General features: G+C 39.3%; 1 protein-coding gene and 1 non-coding gene across 2 annotated transcripts in view; one reads left to right on the top strand and one right to left on the bottom strand.

Annotated features, from left to right (window-relative positions):
* The window catches only part of TRPM6 (transient receptor potential cation channel subfamily M member 6), a 170,777-nt gene that overhangs the window by 135,616 nt on the left and 21,830 nt on the right, over positions 1-13,331 (bottom strand). Inside the window, exons 2-3 of the mRNA XM_055272224.2 lie at positions 6,043-6,122; positions 2,250-2,288 (exon numbers count right to left, since the gene is read on the bottom strand). Coding sequence (XP_055128199.1) covers positions 2,250-2,288; positions 6,043-6,122 — 119 coding nt within the window. The remainder of the gene's footprint in view (positions 1-2,249; positions 2,289-6,042; positions 6,123-13,331) is intronic.
* LOC129479900 (U6 spliceosomal RNA) lies at positions 5,041-5,147 on the top strand. Its single transcript, XR_008656829.1, has one exon. It is a non-coding gene; the product is annotated as a U6 spliceosomal RNA (small nuclear RNA).

The following is a 13,331-nucleotide window of genomic DNA, read 5'->3' as shown; positions in this document are numbered from 1 at the left end:
GGCCAACATTGTGAAACCCCATCTCTGCTAAAAATACAAAAAATTAGCCAGGCGTGGTGGTGGGCCCCTGTAATCCCAGCTACTCGGGAGGCTGAGGCACGAGAATCGCTCGAACCTGAGAAGTGGAGGTTGCGGTGAGCCAAGATTGCACCACTGTGCTCCAGCTTGGGTGACAGAGCTAGACTCTGTCTCAAATATATATATATTTTTTATATATATATTATATATATATTTTATATATATATTATATATATATTTTATATATATATATTATATATATATATTATATATATATTTTATATATATATAATATATATATTATATATATATTTTATATATTTTTTATATATTTTTTATATATATATTTTATATATATTTTTTATATATATATTTTTATATATATATATATAAAACAATCACTTATTGACAAGGAGATTTAGGATTGTTTTTAAGTATTGCAATATAGTCCAGGTGTGGTGGCTCCCAGCACTTTGGGAGGGCGAGGCAGGAGGATCACTCAAGGCCAGGAGTTGTAGAACAGCCTGGGTAACATAGCAAGAACCCATCTCTACAAAAAATAAAAAACAAAAAAAATCAGCCAGACACAGTGGTACATGCCAGGAGGGGGGTAGCTACTCAGGAGGCTGAGGAGTGGGGATCACTTGAACCCAAGAGTTTGAGGTTGCAATGAGCTATGACTGTACCACCGCACTTCAGCCTGGGAGACAGAGCAAGACCTTGCCTTTAAAAATTAGATTTTTTTTAAATGATAGTATTGCAATGTAGCGGAACTGCTTTTTAAAACATACTATTTTAAAGAAAATGTTTACTTTTTCTTTTTCTTTTTGAGACAGGATCTTGCTGTGTTGCCCAGGCTGAATGTGAACTCCTTGGCTCAAGCTATCCCCCATCCTCAGTCTCCTGAGTAGCTAGGACTACAAGCATGTGCCCACCACACTTGGCTAAAATTTTCTTTCAATAAAAAAAAAATCTGTATAAATGCATAAAAGTGTTTTGAAAAGTAAAAACAATTTTTAAAAGATAAATAAAGTATAGGAAACTTTCCCTATCAGATATCAAGACATATATTACAAAACTATAATAATGAAACAGAGTGGCATTTGACAAGCGTAGAAGTAGATCAAAATACTGAAAAGAAAGCCCAGAAACAAAGCCACAGATGGATAGAAATGTGGTATATAACACAGACAGCATCAGAAATGAGTGAGACTAGGAGAGACTGCTCAGTAACTCGTATTAGGACATTTGGCTCTCCCTATCAAAAAAATAAAACTAGTCTCAGCTAGGTGCAAAAATGACTAGTTTTTAACCATTTTTAATTTCTAAGAGGTATAAAAGTAGATGCTTTTCCAATATTTTCCAATATTTTTATTTTTTATTTGAGACAGGGTCTCACTCTGCCACCCAGGTAGGAGTGCAGTGGTGTAATCACAGCTCATTGAAGCCTTGACCTCCCAAGCTCAAGCAATCCTCTCACCTCAGCCTTCTGTGTAGCTGGGTATACAGGCACACACCAACACGTCCCGCTACAATTTTGGGGGTTTTGGTTTTGCTTTTGCACGTCGAGACAGGGTTTTACCATGTTTTCCAAACTGGTCTCAAATCAGAGCTCAAGCAGTCCACCTGCCTTGGATTCCCAAATTCCTGGCATAATGGGTGTGAGTGACCGTGCCTAGCCCCAAATGTTTTTTTCCAAGAATAAATTTAACTTTGGTTCAATCCATTATATAAACTTCGGGCTATGATCAGAATTAAGAAAATTTCATTTCCTTCCACTTACAAAACAGAAAGGTAAAAACGGTCACATCGTTTAAAATGCAAATCACTGTTAAAATTTGTATTGCACTAAAGAGCTGTTTTTGCCCATAAGCTTAGTATGCATACACGGCACCTGCAAGTCGTACATCAATTACAGTCCCGTATGTGCATGCAGCATCTTCATTATCCAAATGTGATCATAAAACTAAAATGTAATGCTTTACAAGTGTTTCCCTTGGTAGAAATTCCTGTCAAAGGCCCTTAGCCAATTTACATGTCTCAGTAATTCAAGTAGTCTATTACGTTTGAATACTCATTCTCCATCAAAAACATCTTTTTAAAACTTCCCTTGGAAAGGTAAATTGCATGCACCATTTACTGAATCCATTCAAGATATGAGGAAACTGTCCCAGTGAATTTTAAATAGGGTGCCTAAAAGCTAAAAGGAATCTTGCTTATCTAAGTCTTACCTGATTAAATTCTGGCAGACCTGGCATACTGGAGTACATCTAAATTAAAGAAATAAAACCTCTGTTAGTTTGTTGGTGTATTTGAAAATACATTTAATGCTTGTACAGTAAATATCTATTATTTTCCATGATCTAGAAATCAAGGTTTGCTGAAATTCATATATCACGTTCCAAATATTCCATTATGGCGTTTACTACATATAATTACTACAGCAACTATGATCTAATTAATACAACATTCAGTTTAGAACCAAAATACCTCAATTTAAATCTCATTGATTTAACAATTACTCTAAGCCCCAGTTTCTACATCTGAAAATAATATCTGCTTCATAAGGTTATTAAAATAATTATCGGAGATAATAATACGTAATGTGTCTTATGGTACCTGGTAAAGACAGTTTGTACAATAATGTAGCTATTATTATTATTAAACTATGAAGATAACACAGATTTCTTGAGAATCAAGAAAATAGATATATGTAAACCACTTTAAAACCATAAAGCACAGGCCGGGCGCGGTGGCTCACGCTTGTAATCCCAGCACTTTGGGAGGCCGAGGCGGGCGGATCACGAGGTCAGGAGATCGAGACCACGGTGAAACCCCGTCTCTACTAAAAATACAAAAAATTAGCCGGGCGTGGTGGCGGGCGCCTGTAGTCCCAGCTACTCGGAGAGGCTGAGGCAGGAGAATGGCGTGAACCCGGGAGGCGGAGCTTGCAGTGAGCCGAAATCGCGCCACTGCACTCCAGCCTGGGTGACAGAGCGAGACTCCGTCTCAAAAAAAAAAACAAACAAACCATAAAGCACTATCAAAAAAGGGACATTTGGTATAATTATAAATTATCCTTTATTAATCTTTCTTTTTTATTATTCAGAAGAACCTTATAGATTTAGGGGTTAGCACTGTGGTCATCAATTATATTTTTGGGCCAGGCACAGTGGTTTATGCCTGTAATCCCAGCACTTTGTGAGGCTGAGGTGGGAGGATTGCTTGAGTTCAGGAGTCCAAGACCAGCCTGGGCAACATAATGAGACCTTGACTCTTATAAAAATTCACAAAATTAGCCCTGTGTGCTGATATGTGCCTGTGGTCCCAGCTACTTGGGAGGCTAAGATGGGAGGATTGCTTGAGTCCAGGAGGTTGAGGCTTCAGTAAGCCAAGATCATGCCACTGTACTGCAACGTGGGGCACACAGAAAGATCCTGTCTCAAAATATGTGTGCGTATGTGTGCCTGTGTGACTGTGTGTGTGTATGTGTGTGAAGAAGTATTAACAGGGAATTCTAGTTAAAATAATGGAAGAAAAGGTAATGTTCACAAAATAAGGGCCGCCCTAAGTTATTCAGAAACTAATATTCAGGACTTTTATTTCTTCCTGTCCCAGCCTTTTGGGAATGCCTTTTCTCAGAAGCTTTCCTTCAACAGTAAATTGAAAATGAGAAGGAAAAAGATGTTATAATCAAATGTATCAGATTTGTTTCTTATTGGGAGCTACAAAAAGAATAAAACGCAGAAACTTTTATTGATATTTTAAAAAGTGAATTATCACCCTCTTCCTGTGCACCAATAGTGAAGAAAACTGCATAAAAGCTACAATTCTGAGAATTTTACTAGGATCTAAAAAAAAGGCTGGCATAGAAGAAATAGCCATAATCATCCATTAACTTTTATCTACAATCCCACAATATAGAGACTGTTTTTTCACTTGCTAAAGTATACTATGCCTTGGAACATTCATGGAATTACAATCATTGATATTCTTCTTGAGTCTATGGGCTAGTAAAGGACTTAGTAATTTCATCACGTTTTTTTGAGATTCAAGATTATTGTAAAAATGATTTTTTTATTCACAGATACAAAATGAGCCACCTGAATCAACTTGCATTCCATTACAGTCACCACCACATAATGTCATAAAAAATGAAGGGGAAAAACAAGGTTATCTTGGCATACTATAAACCTTTCTTAAGCAGGTAAAATGAGAATTTCCAATCACAAGACTTACAAATCATAGGTAATTCAATAAGGGTGGGACTAGTAAATATTTAACGAAGGCAAGGAACACTATTTCAGTCATCTCCAAAGAACTAGAATTTCAAAAACCTTACCATGCTACCCTTCATAACACATAGTTATGAGTTCTAAACCTTAAAGGCATATAAGGACAAATGCTCAAAAAAAATCTAAAAATAGAGTGGTTCCCTTACTTAAAATATTACTCTTCTATTTTCCTTTTAATTTATTTTTCCAAGGGCAATGTCAATCTTAATTTCACAGACCTGATTACCCAGAGGAATTTTCCATAGCCCTTTCTTCCCCTGTCTTTCACTAGTTGCTTTTTTGACCTTTGTTCTACAAGTAGAGCTTCCAAAGCATTGTCAAGAACTCAGTAGTCAAACTCAAATTATTCCATTCTGCTGCCGATTATCTGCTCAATCAAAAAGCCTATGGGCGGCCGGGCGCGGTGGCTCACGCTTGTAATCCCAGCACTTTGGGAGGCCGAGGCGGGCGGATCACAAGGTCAGGAGATCGAGACCACGGTGAAACCCCGTCTCTACTAAAAATACAAAAAAAAAAAAAAAAAAAAAAATTAGCCGGGCGTGGTGGCGGGCGCCTGTAGTCCCAGCTACTCGGAGAGGCTGAGACAGGAGAATGGCGTGAACCCGGGAGGCGGAGCTTGCAGTGAGCCGAGACTGCGCCACTGCACTCCAGCCTGGGTGACAGAGCGAGACTCCGTCTCCAAAAAAAAAAAAAAAAAAAAAAAAAAAAAAAAAAAAAAAGCCTATGGGCGCTCACTTCGGCAGCACACATACTAAAATTGGAATGATACAGAGAAGATTAGCATGGCCCCTGCTCAAGGATGACGTGCAAATTCATAAAGCGTTCCATAAAAATAAAGTCTATGGAAGGAAAATGGAACTGAAATTACCTGTTCATCTAATCTGGGCACAGTGTACTGAAATATACCAGTCACTATTTTCCACAGATACTTTAGTTGGGGATAAGAAACATTCACAATATTTTGAATATTCAATATTCAGAAAATGTAAATTATTGATTCCAACCCAGTGAAATGGATGTAACACTAGATATTTCTGTAACGTCTATCCCCCCATCAAGAGGAACAGAAGAATCAAGTAGAATGAAATCCACGACAATATTAACAGTGACAGCATTAAGAATAACTTCTTTATACTTCATTAAATTCCTTAAACAGATATTTATCACTGGGCTCGGTGGCTCGCACCTGTAATCCCAGCACTTTGGGAGGCCGAGGTGGGTGGATCACGAGGTCAGGAGATCGAGACCATCCTGGCTAACACGGTGAAACCCTGTCTCTACTAAAAGTACTAAAATTAGCCGGACGTGGTGGCAGGTGCCTGTAATCCCAGCTACTCGGGAGGCTGAGGCAGGAGAATCGCTTGAACCTGGGAGGTGGAGGTTGCAGTGAGCTGAGATCGCGCCATTGCACTCCAGCCTGGAGGACAAGAGCGAGACTTCATCTCAACAAAAAAACAAAAACACAGATATTTATCAAGAGCCTACTATGTGGCAGGCACTGTCACAGACACTGGAGTAAGAGTAAGGTACAAATTGACAAGGTCCCTGTTCTTCCCAGATTTTCTACAATAATCATGTATTATTTTTATAAAGTGAAAGAAATAAACATTGAAAATTCTAACTTTATAGATATGATCAGATCTTCTAAACAAGTCATATTTCTAAGTTTCTATAAATAGTCCTCCAGGTAGTGTTGCTTTTAAAAGAAGAATGTAATTGAAAATTTTACCTGTGAGGATTTTTTGAGCTGGGTATGATTGTGCTACATTCTCTCTTGTCAAATACTCCTTTAATCCAGGATTTCTGGGACTAAAAAGAAAGTGTCATTATTTTATACTCCAATTATGTGACAAAACAATGTAACCATAGTAGTTCCCACAGGTAAGAAATACTCAAGTATCATGAATGCTAATTAAAATGCCAAGACTAACCCCACACAGGCTAAGCATTTACCAGTTTCTATTACAGATAACATAGGCACAAATAAGCCAAATGTGAACATTAAACGACACGCAAAGTGAATATGCCCATAATCTCACTTTGAGTAACAAAAGCCCTACATGAACAAACCCCTAGCAAGGAAGTAAAGATGTAACTGATATATCCTCTTAAATCTGCCAAAAGTCACTTTTATATCTTGTACCATAATCCTATGGAATAAATATCAAGCTCCCAAAACTTCAAAATTTTTACCCATCAAGTCCCACTTTGGCTAAGATTTCACAGGAAGCTGGAAAGAGTGTCAGAGGAGAGATGTGACTCAGCAAGATTCGATACACATTCTGCAAGCATAGTTTACCACTGGGCGTGTTGTTTCAGGTTGCACAGCCTATAACTGTCCCTAAATCCAGTGAGACGTTGATACTCACTCTTCCTCCTAATAAACTCTCTCCCATTCTACAGAATCCATGTCATAGCCAAGCTCCTCCATAAGCTGTATTACAAGTCCAGTGGCAGAGGACACTGGACCGACTATACATCCCAGCTACTTATGAGTAGTTCTAATATAAAAGTATTTTGACTGTAAATCGTACAAGAATATGTGTCCTAGCCGGGTGCGGTGGCTCATGCCTGTAATCCAAACACTTTGGGAGGCCGAGGCGGGTGGATCACTTGAAGTCAGGAGTTCGAGACCAGCCTGGTCAATATGGTGAAACCCCATCTCTACTAAAAATACAAAAAATTAGCTGGGTATGGTGGCAGGCAACTATAATCCCAGCTACTCGGGAGGCTGAAGCGTGAGAATCACTTGAACCTGGCAGGCAGAGATTGCAGTGAGCCAAGATTGCACCACTGCACTCTGGCCTGGGTGGCAGAGTGAGACTCTGCCTCAAAAAAAAAAAAAAAAGGAATATGTGTCCGTATTACTTTATACACACATAGATATTCGAACAGCGATGAAAGGAAGGCTTTCTAAAAGGGAGCTTTTTCAAACTCCACGTCAGTGCAGTCCCCACTGCACTCTTACATCTATATCTATTCCCATTCTACTGCGGAGGGAAATGCACTGGGTCAGAAAATATGCTACAAATCCAGCTGTGGTACCTCATTATCACACTACCCTCAAAAAAAGTTCAGTGGATCTTGTCCAATATGCACCAATCCTAAACGTAAATGTTCATCACTGAACAGAACTGTAGATAATGGAAGTCCAGACTTTTTTAAGTAAAATAGAAAGGAGAAAAACAGAGATTAGTTGATGGGTTCCTGTGTATTTAAATCTTATCTATAAACAAGGAAAACTTCCCAGATCAAGGCCAGAGTCATCTTAAATCATTTTACTCTCATTCTTTTTGCGTGGTCAGCAGCATTTTCTATGTATTAAAAGACATTCACTAAATTGGCAAAACACGAAAAAACTTGGGAAAATCCAGAGTCATACAATTTATTTATTTATTTATTTTTCTTTTTTTTTTTTTTTTGAGACGGAATCTTGCTCTGTCGCCCAGGCTGGAATGCAATGGTGCAATCTCGGCTCACTGCAACCTCTGCCTCTCGGTTTCAAGCGATTCTCCTGCCTCAGCCTCCTGAGTAGCTGGGATGATAGGCGTGCACCAGCATGCCTGGCTAATTTTTGTATTTTTAGTAGCAACAGGGTTTCACCATGTTGGTCAGACTGGTCTCAAACTCCTGAACTCAAGTTGTCTGCCTGCCTTGGCCTCCCAAAGTGCTGGGATAACAGGCATGAGCCACCGCACCCAGCCCAGAATCATGGAATTTAAAAGAAACTAAATGAACAGGGAATTCAAAATCTATATTTCAACAAGAAATGACACAATCTGGCCGAGTGCAGTGGCCCACACCTGTAATCCCAGCACTTTGTGAGGCCGAGGCAGGTGGATCACTTGAGCCCAGAAGTTCCAGACCAGCCTGGGCAACATGGTGAAACCCTGTCTCTACAAAATGCAGGAATAAAAACAGCCATGCATGGTGGCATGTGCCTATAATTCCCAGCAACCCAGAAGGCTGAGGTGGGAGGATTGCTTAAGCCCAGGGAAGTCGAGGCTGCAGTGAGCCATGATTGTGCCACTGCACTCTAGCCTGGGCGACAGAGTGAGACCTTGTCACAAAAAAAAAGAAAAAGAAAGAAATGACACAATCTTTTTGAATCAGTCAGCCCTGTCCCCTATTCAAAAACGTTAACAATTTCATTTGTTCATTCTCCAAACATTTATTAAATACCTAAATTTTGCAAAGCACTGACAAACATGTTACAAAAAGTCAGTATGTCCTCAAAGAATTCTTCATTCTGAATTTCAAAATACCTGAATCTATGAATTCATTCAACAAATATTTTGGATAGGCCTCCACGCTGCATGCTGGGACTTCTATTGCAAACCAGACAAAGTTCCTGCTCTCAGTTAGAATAAAAAGGAGGAAACAGATAAGAAACTGATATCATTAAACTTTATGTGCACCAATTAACTATTTTTTTAAATGTTTTGTATTTTTCATGCCTCTGAGACAAGTTCAAGGCCAATTAACTATTAAAACCAGATGCTAAAAGGGTATCCAATGTAGAAGCCTATATAGACAAAATAGGCAAGCTGTGCTCAACCATTCACTTCTTTCAAAATGCTGAATGGCAGCTTTGTAGTAGGACTACCTGAACAAATTATTCAATTTCTTCATGCCTGTTTGTCTATCAAAATGGGGATAATAATAGTACCTCATAGAACTATTGAAAGGATTAGATAAAGGTTTAGAATTCTTTCTGGGACTTATTAAGTCTGAATAAAGCTTAGTTATTATTATTAGCAATATCAAAAGTAAAAATTGGCTTTGGGTTAACGGTCTGGGAACTTAACTTTGATGTATTTTTTTTTTTTTTTTCATAGAAAAATGCCTCCTGACCTCCAAATTTCCCTCACAGTTCCTCTCATACTATGATTTAATGACCTTTACAGGCTCACATCTTCCCTGGACTCCAGCTCCTATAGGCCCCAATGCCAGTCATTTCTATTGCCCCAGGGCCTAACCCAATGATTGTTGAATGAGCAACAAACATGCTGAAAATAGAACTTCAGGAACCCATGTATACCATTTTCCCTCCAAAGGTGTAAACAGGAAGCCTGTGCCATAACAAGAATGTGGAAACTTTCCTCCTTCAACTCCGGTTATCTTTTCTCAAAACTACCAGAAAAAAAAAAAAAAAAGCAGCCTTAGCTTGAAAATGTTTCAAATAATTCTCAATTTAGAACATTACTTCCCACCCTGCCAGCCTCGTAATAGTTCCTTTGCAATATACTCTCCAGCACACTTCGCAGAGGCCTCCATGTTCAGTTCAACAGAGAACCAAATGTTTGTTGGTTCTGATGGGACAAACACCCAGTGTGCTAGCTTCTGCCACTAGAGCAGCAAATTTATTGTGGCCGTGGTAGTTGAGAGTAAGGATTTTGACATTTCTGCAGCTATCATGGCAGTCTTCATCGACTGGATGTTTTTTTGCTTTTTAATTGTTGTAATTTAGGAGAGGGAAAGGCAAAGGAGAAAGAAGGGAAATAGTGTGTTGGTCTCAATTTGTGCCATCCTAAAACATAATCAGATTTTATATCTAATCTTTGGCCTGAGGTCAGGCTGGGGAATTACAAAGAAATGTTCAAAGACTAACATAGTGAGATATCTTGGGGAGGGATCCAAGTCTGAATGTGAAATTCATTTATGTTTCATATACATCTTATATGCACAAACAAAAGGTAATTTTACACAATATTTTTTTAAAATTTATACATAAAATTGTCCGGGTGTGGTGGCTCACGCCTGTAATCCCAGCATTTTGGGAGGCCAAGGCAGGCAAGTCACTTGAGGTCAGAAGTTCGAGACCAGCCTGGACAACATGGCAAAACCCCATCTCTACTAAAGATACAAAAATTAGCTGGACGTGGTGACGGGCACCTATAGTCCCAGTTACTCAGGAGGCTGAGGCATGAGAATCACTTGAACCCAGGAGGCAGAGGTTGCAGTGAGCTGAGATCATGCCACTGCACTCCAGCCTGGGTGACAGAACAGGACTCTGTCTCCAAATAAATAAATAAATAGTTTTATGCGTGAAACAAAGTGTTTTTGTTTTGTTTTGTTTTTTGTTTTGTTTTGTTTTTTTGAGACGGAGTTTCTCTCGCTGCCCAGACTGGAGTGCAATGGCACGATCTCGGCTCACTGCAACCTCTGCCTCCCGGGTTCAAGTGATTCTCCTGCCTCAGTCTCCCAAGTAGCTGGGATTACAGGTTCCTGCCACCACATCCAGCTAATTTTTGTATTTTTAGTAGAGATGGGGTTTCACCATGTTGGCCAGGCTGGTCTCAAACTCCTGACCTCAAGTGATCCACCCGCCTCGGCCTCCCAAAGTGCTAGGATTACAGGAATGAGCCACTGTGCCTGGATGAAACAAAGTTTTAAGCGCATTTCAACTGCCACCTGCCACGTGAGGTCAGATGTGAAATTTCCCGCCCATGGCCCTCAAAGTTTCAGATTTTAGAGCATTTCACATTTCAGATTTTCAGATTAGGGATGTTTAACCTGTATTTCCACTTTAAGGCTTTTTAGGGTTCCCAGATAAATTATCTTGGGATACTCTCTGAGAAGGCATAATTTCACAGATGTTCCTTAATTTTCAAAAAAGTGACTTTTTTTTTTTAAAAAAACATCCACAAGGTTGCATGATTGGAGGTAAAGGGAGACAAAGATAACAGGTCATCTGTTTTCTTTCTACAACTTTTTTGCACCTTAAAAAAATCTATCATCTAACAACTACTTCTTCAGTGGAACTGATAACTGACTCCCATTTTGATTTCCTGCATTCTCTCTTACACACATCACAGCACTAACAACGTTTACTTGCATTCACTGGGCCATCTCTCTCTCTCTCTCTTAACCTTATTGTAATCCACTTCAAAAGAGGGCATTATTTTATTTATCTTGGAATCCACAACACTAGAATGGGTCAAATAGACAATATTTTCAGACTCCAGATCAACACTTGTTATTTTTTCTTCAGAGCGCCTCCCTTGAAGGAAGAACCCCTTCAAAGTGCCAGGTAGATGGACTTCAGGATATACCATCAATCAATCTGTTGGCTCAGGGAATCCATCAGTGCAAAGCCAGCCCATCCACTTTCAAGTGTCAGCTCAGGGCCTTCTATCAGGTTCTGTCCAAATTCTGCAAGGATACCTACCTGACACTTGATCTAAGAGGGACAGTCTCAGAAAAACAGCATCCAAGCTCAAAATATCTAAAAACCAAGTTCCTGTTCCACCAACACTACCACAAAGTGTGTTGACTGATTTTCCACTAAATACTCTGTCCAGGAGGCAGAGAACACAAAGTAACCTTACACCTTCATCTCACTTTGGTGGTAAAAGGTGAGCACTATTTAGCTGGTAGTGATTTATTTTTGGTAATAACTCTAAAAATTGAATGTCAACTAAATAATTCACAATTCCCTAAAATGGCATTTCTCTTGAGTAGGTGAGAAATGTTACTAACATTTTCACATAGTGCTTTGCTAAGCAAAGGCATTTAGAACCTTGGAATGAGGCCTGGTGCAGTGGCTCACGCCTGAATCCCTGTACTTTGAAGGCCGAGGTGGGTGGATCACCTAAGGTCAGGAGTTCAAGACCAGCCTGGCCAACATGATGAAACCCTGTCACTACTAAAAATACAAAAAATTAGCCATGCATGGTGGTGGGTGCCTGTAATCCCAGCTACTCAGGAGGCTGAAGCAAGAGAATCGCTTGAACCCAGGAGGTGGAGGTTGCAGTGAGCTGAGATCATGCCACTGCACTCCAGCCTGGGCAACAAGAGAGAAATTCCGTCCCAAAAAAAAAAAAAAAAATAGAACCTCAGAATGAATTTCTAGATTGTATAAACTCATGAGTAAAGGAGTAAAACATTTATAAATCTTCCTGGAGCCAAATAGAGGATTAGAGGAACTCAACAGTAACCTTCCAAGTAAAGTGTATCAGAAAGGTGAAAAGTGAAATGCTATCATACCCCTTCCTTCCTCTTTCCAAATTGGTTAAAGCACTGATTTCAGCCCTAAAACCCAATTTCAAAATAGCAGTGAAAGACATCCTTTTCCTCAGTTGTCACTCACGCTTCAGGGTTTAACCAGTCTCCTGGGGAAGAAAACATGCAAATGAAACATTTGTAATTTCAGATCTTGTTAAATCATTCTGATAAAAAGGGAAGAGGAAATGGAAGGCTCCTTTATGAGTGTACTTTACAACTGTCCCTCGATAGTAAAATACAGAGATTTTGTATTTTAGGCCAAATGCTGGGCCTATTTGTAGTACAACCACTCTAATCTGGTTAGATTTTCCACCTATATGCACTCAATTCTCTCCAATTTCCAAGCTCCAAAATGCTCACAAATTTGTTATCTATGTTCACAGATGGTCTTCATTTATGCTCCAAATATCTTGTTAAATTATCCAAAATTTTACTAGTACTACATGCAAATGAACTACATGGCCTAAAAACAAGTCTTTTTTGGAGTGGCTCATGAAACTATGCTGTTATTTTTCTTTTAATACAGAGTCTTGCTATGTTGCCCAGGCTGAAGTGCAGTGGCTATTCACAGGTGTGATCACAGCACACTGTGGCCTCGAACTCCTAGGATCAGGTGATACTCCTGCCTCAGCCCCCTGAGAATCTGGGACTACAGATATGTACCACCATGACTGGGAAAAATATACTGTTAAATAATTGACTTTTAGGAAACTTACCAACCTCTCAGACAATAAAGCCTTTATTAGAAGTTACATGTTTGGCCAGGCATGGTGGCTCATGCCTAGAATCCCAGCACTTTGGGAGGCCATGACCTGAGAATCATTGAGCCCAGGAGATCAAGGCCAGCCTGGGCAACATATCGAGAACCCATGTCTACTTCCAATAATACAAAAAATAGAAACATTTTTAAAAAGAAGTTAAATTTTATTTATGACATTCATAGTAAGGTTTATATAGACAATGGAGATTATTTGTCTTATTTTTTTCAATATAGCACAGCAGAAAGAAAAC

Source organism: Symphalangus syndactylus, chromosome 3, assembly GCF_028878055.3.
Source record: "Symphalangus syndactylus isolate Jambi chromosome 3, NHGRI_mSymSyn1-v2.1_pri, whole genome shotgun sequence".
Classification (NCBI taxonomy): domain Eukaryota; kingdom Metazoa; phylum Chordata; class Mammalia; order Primates; family Hylobatidae; genus Symphalangus; species Symphalangus syndactylus.
The sequence above is the reverse complement of the archived record's forward strand: the minus strand, read 5'-3'. Positions and strand labels throughout refer to the sequence as shown.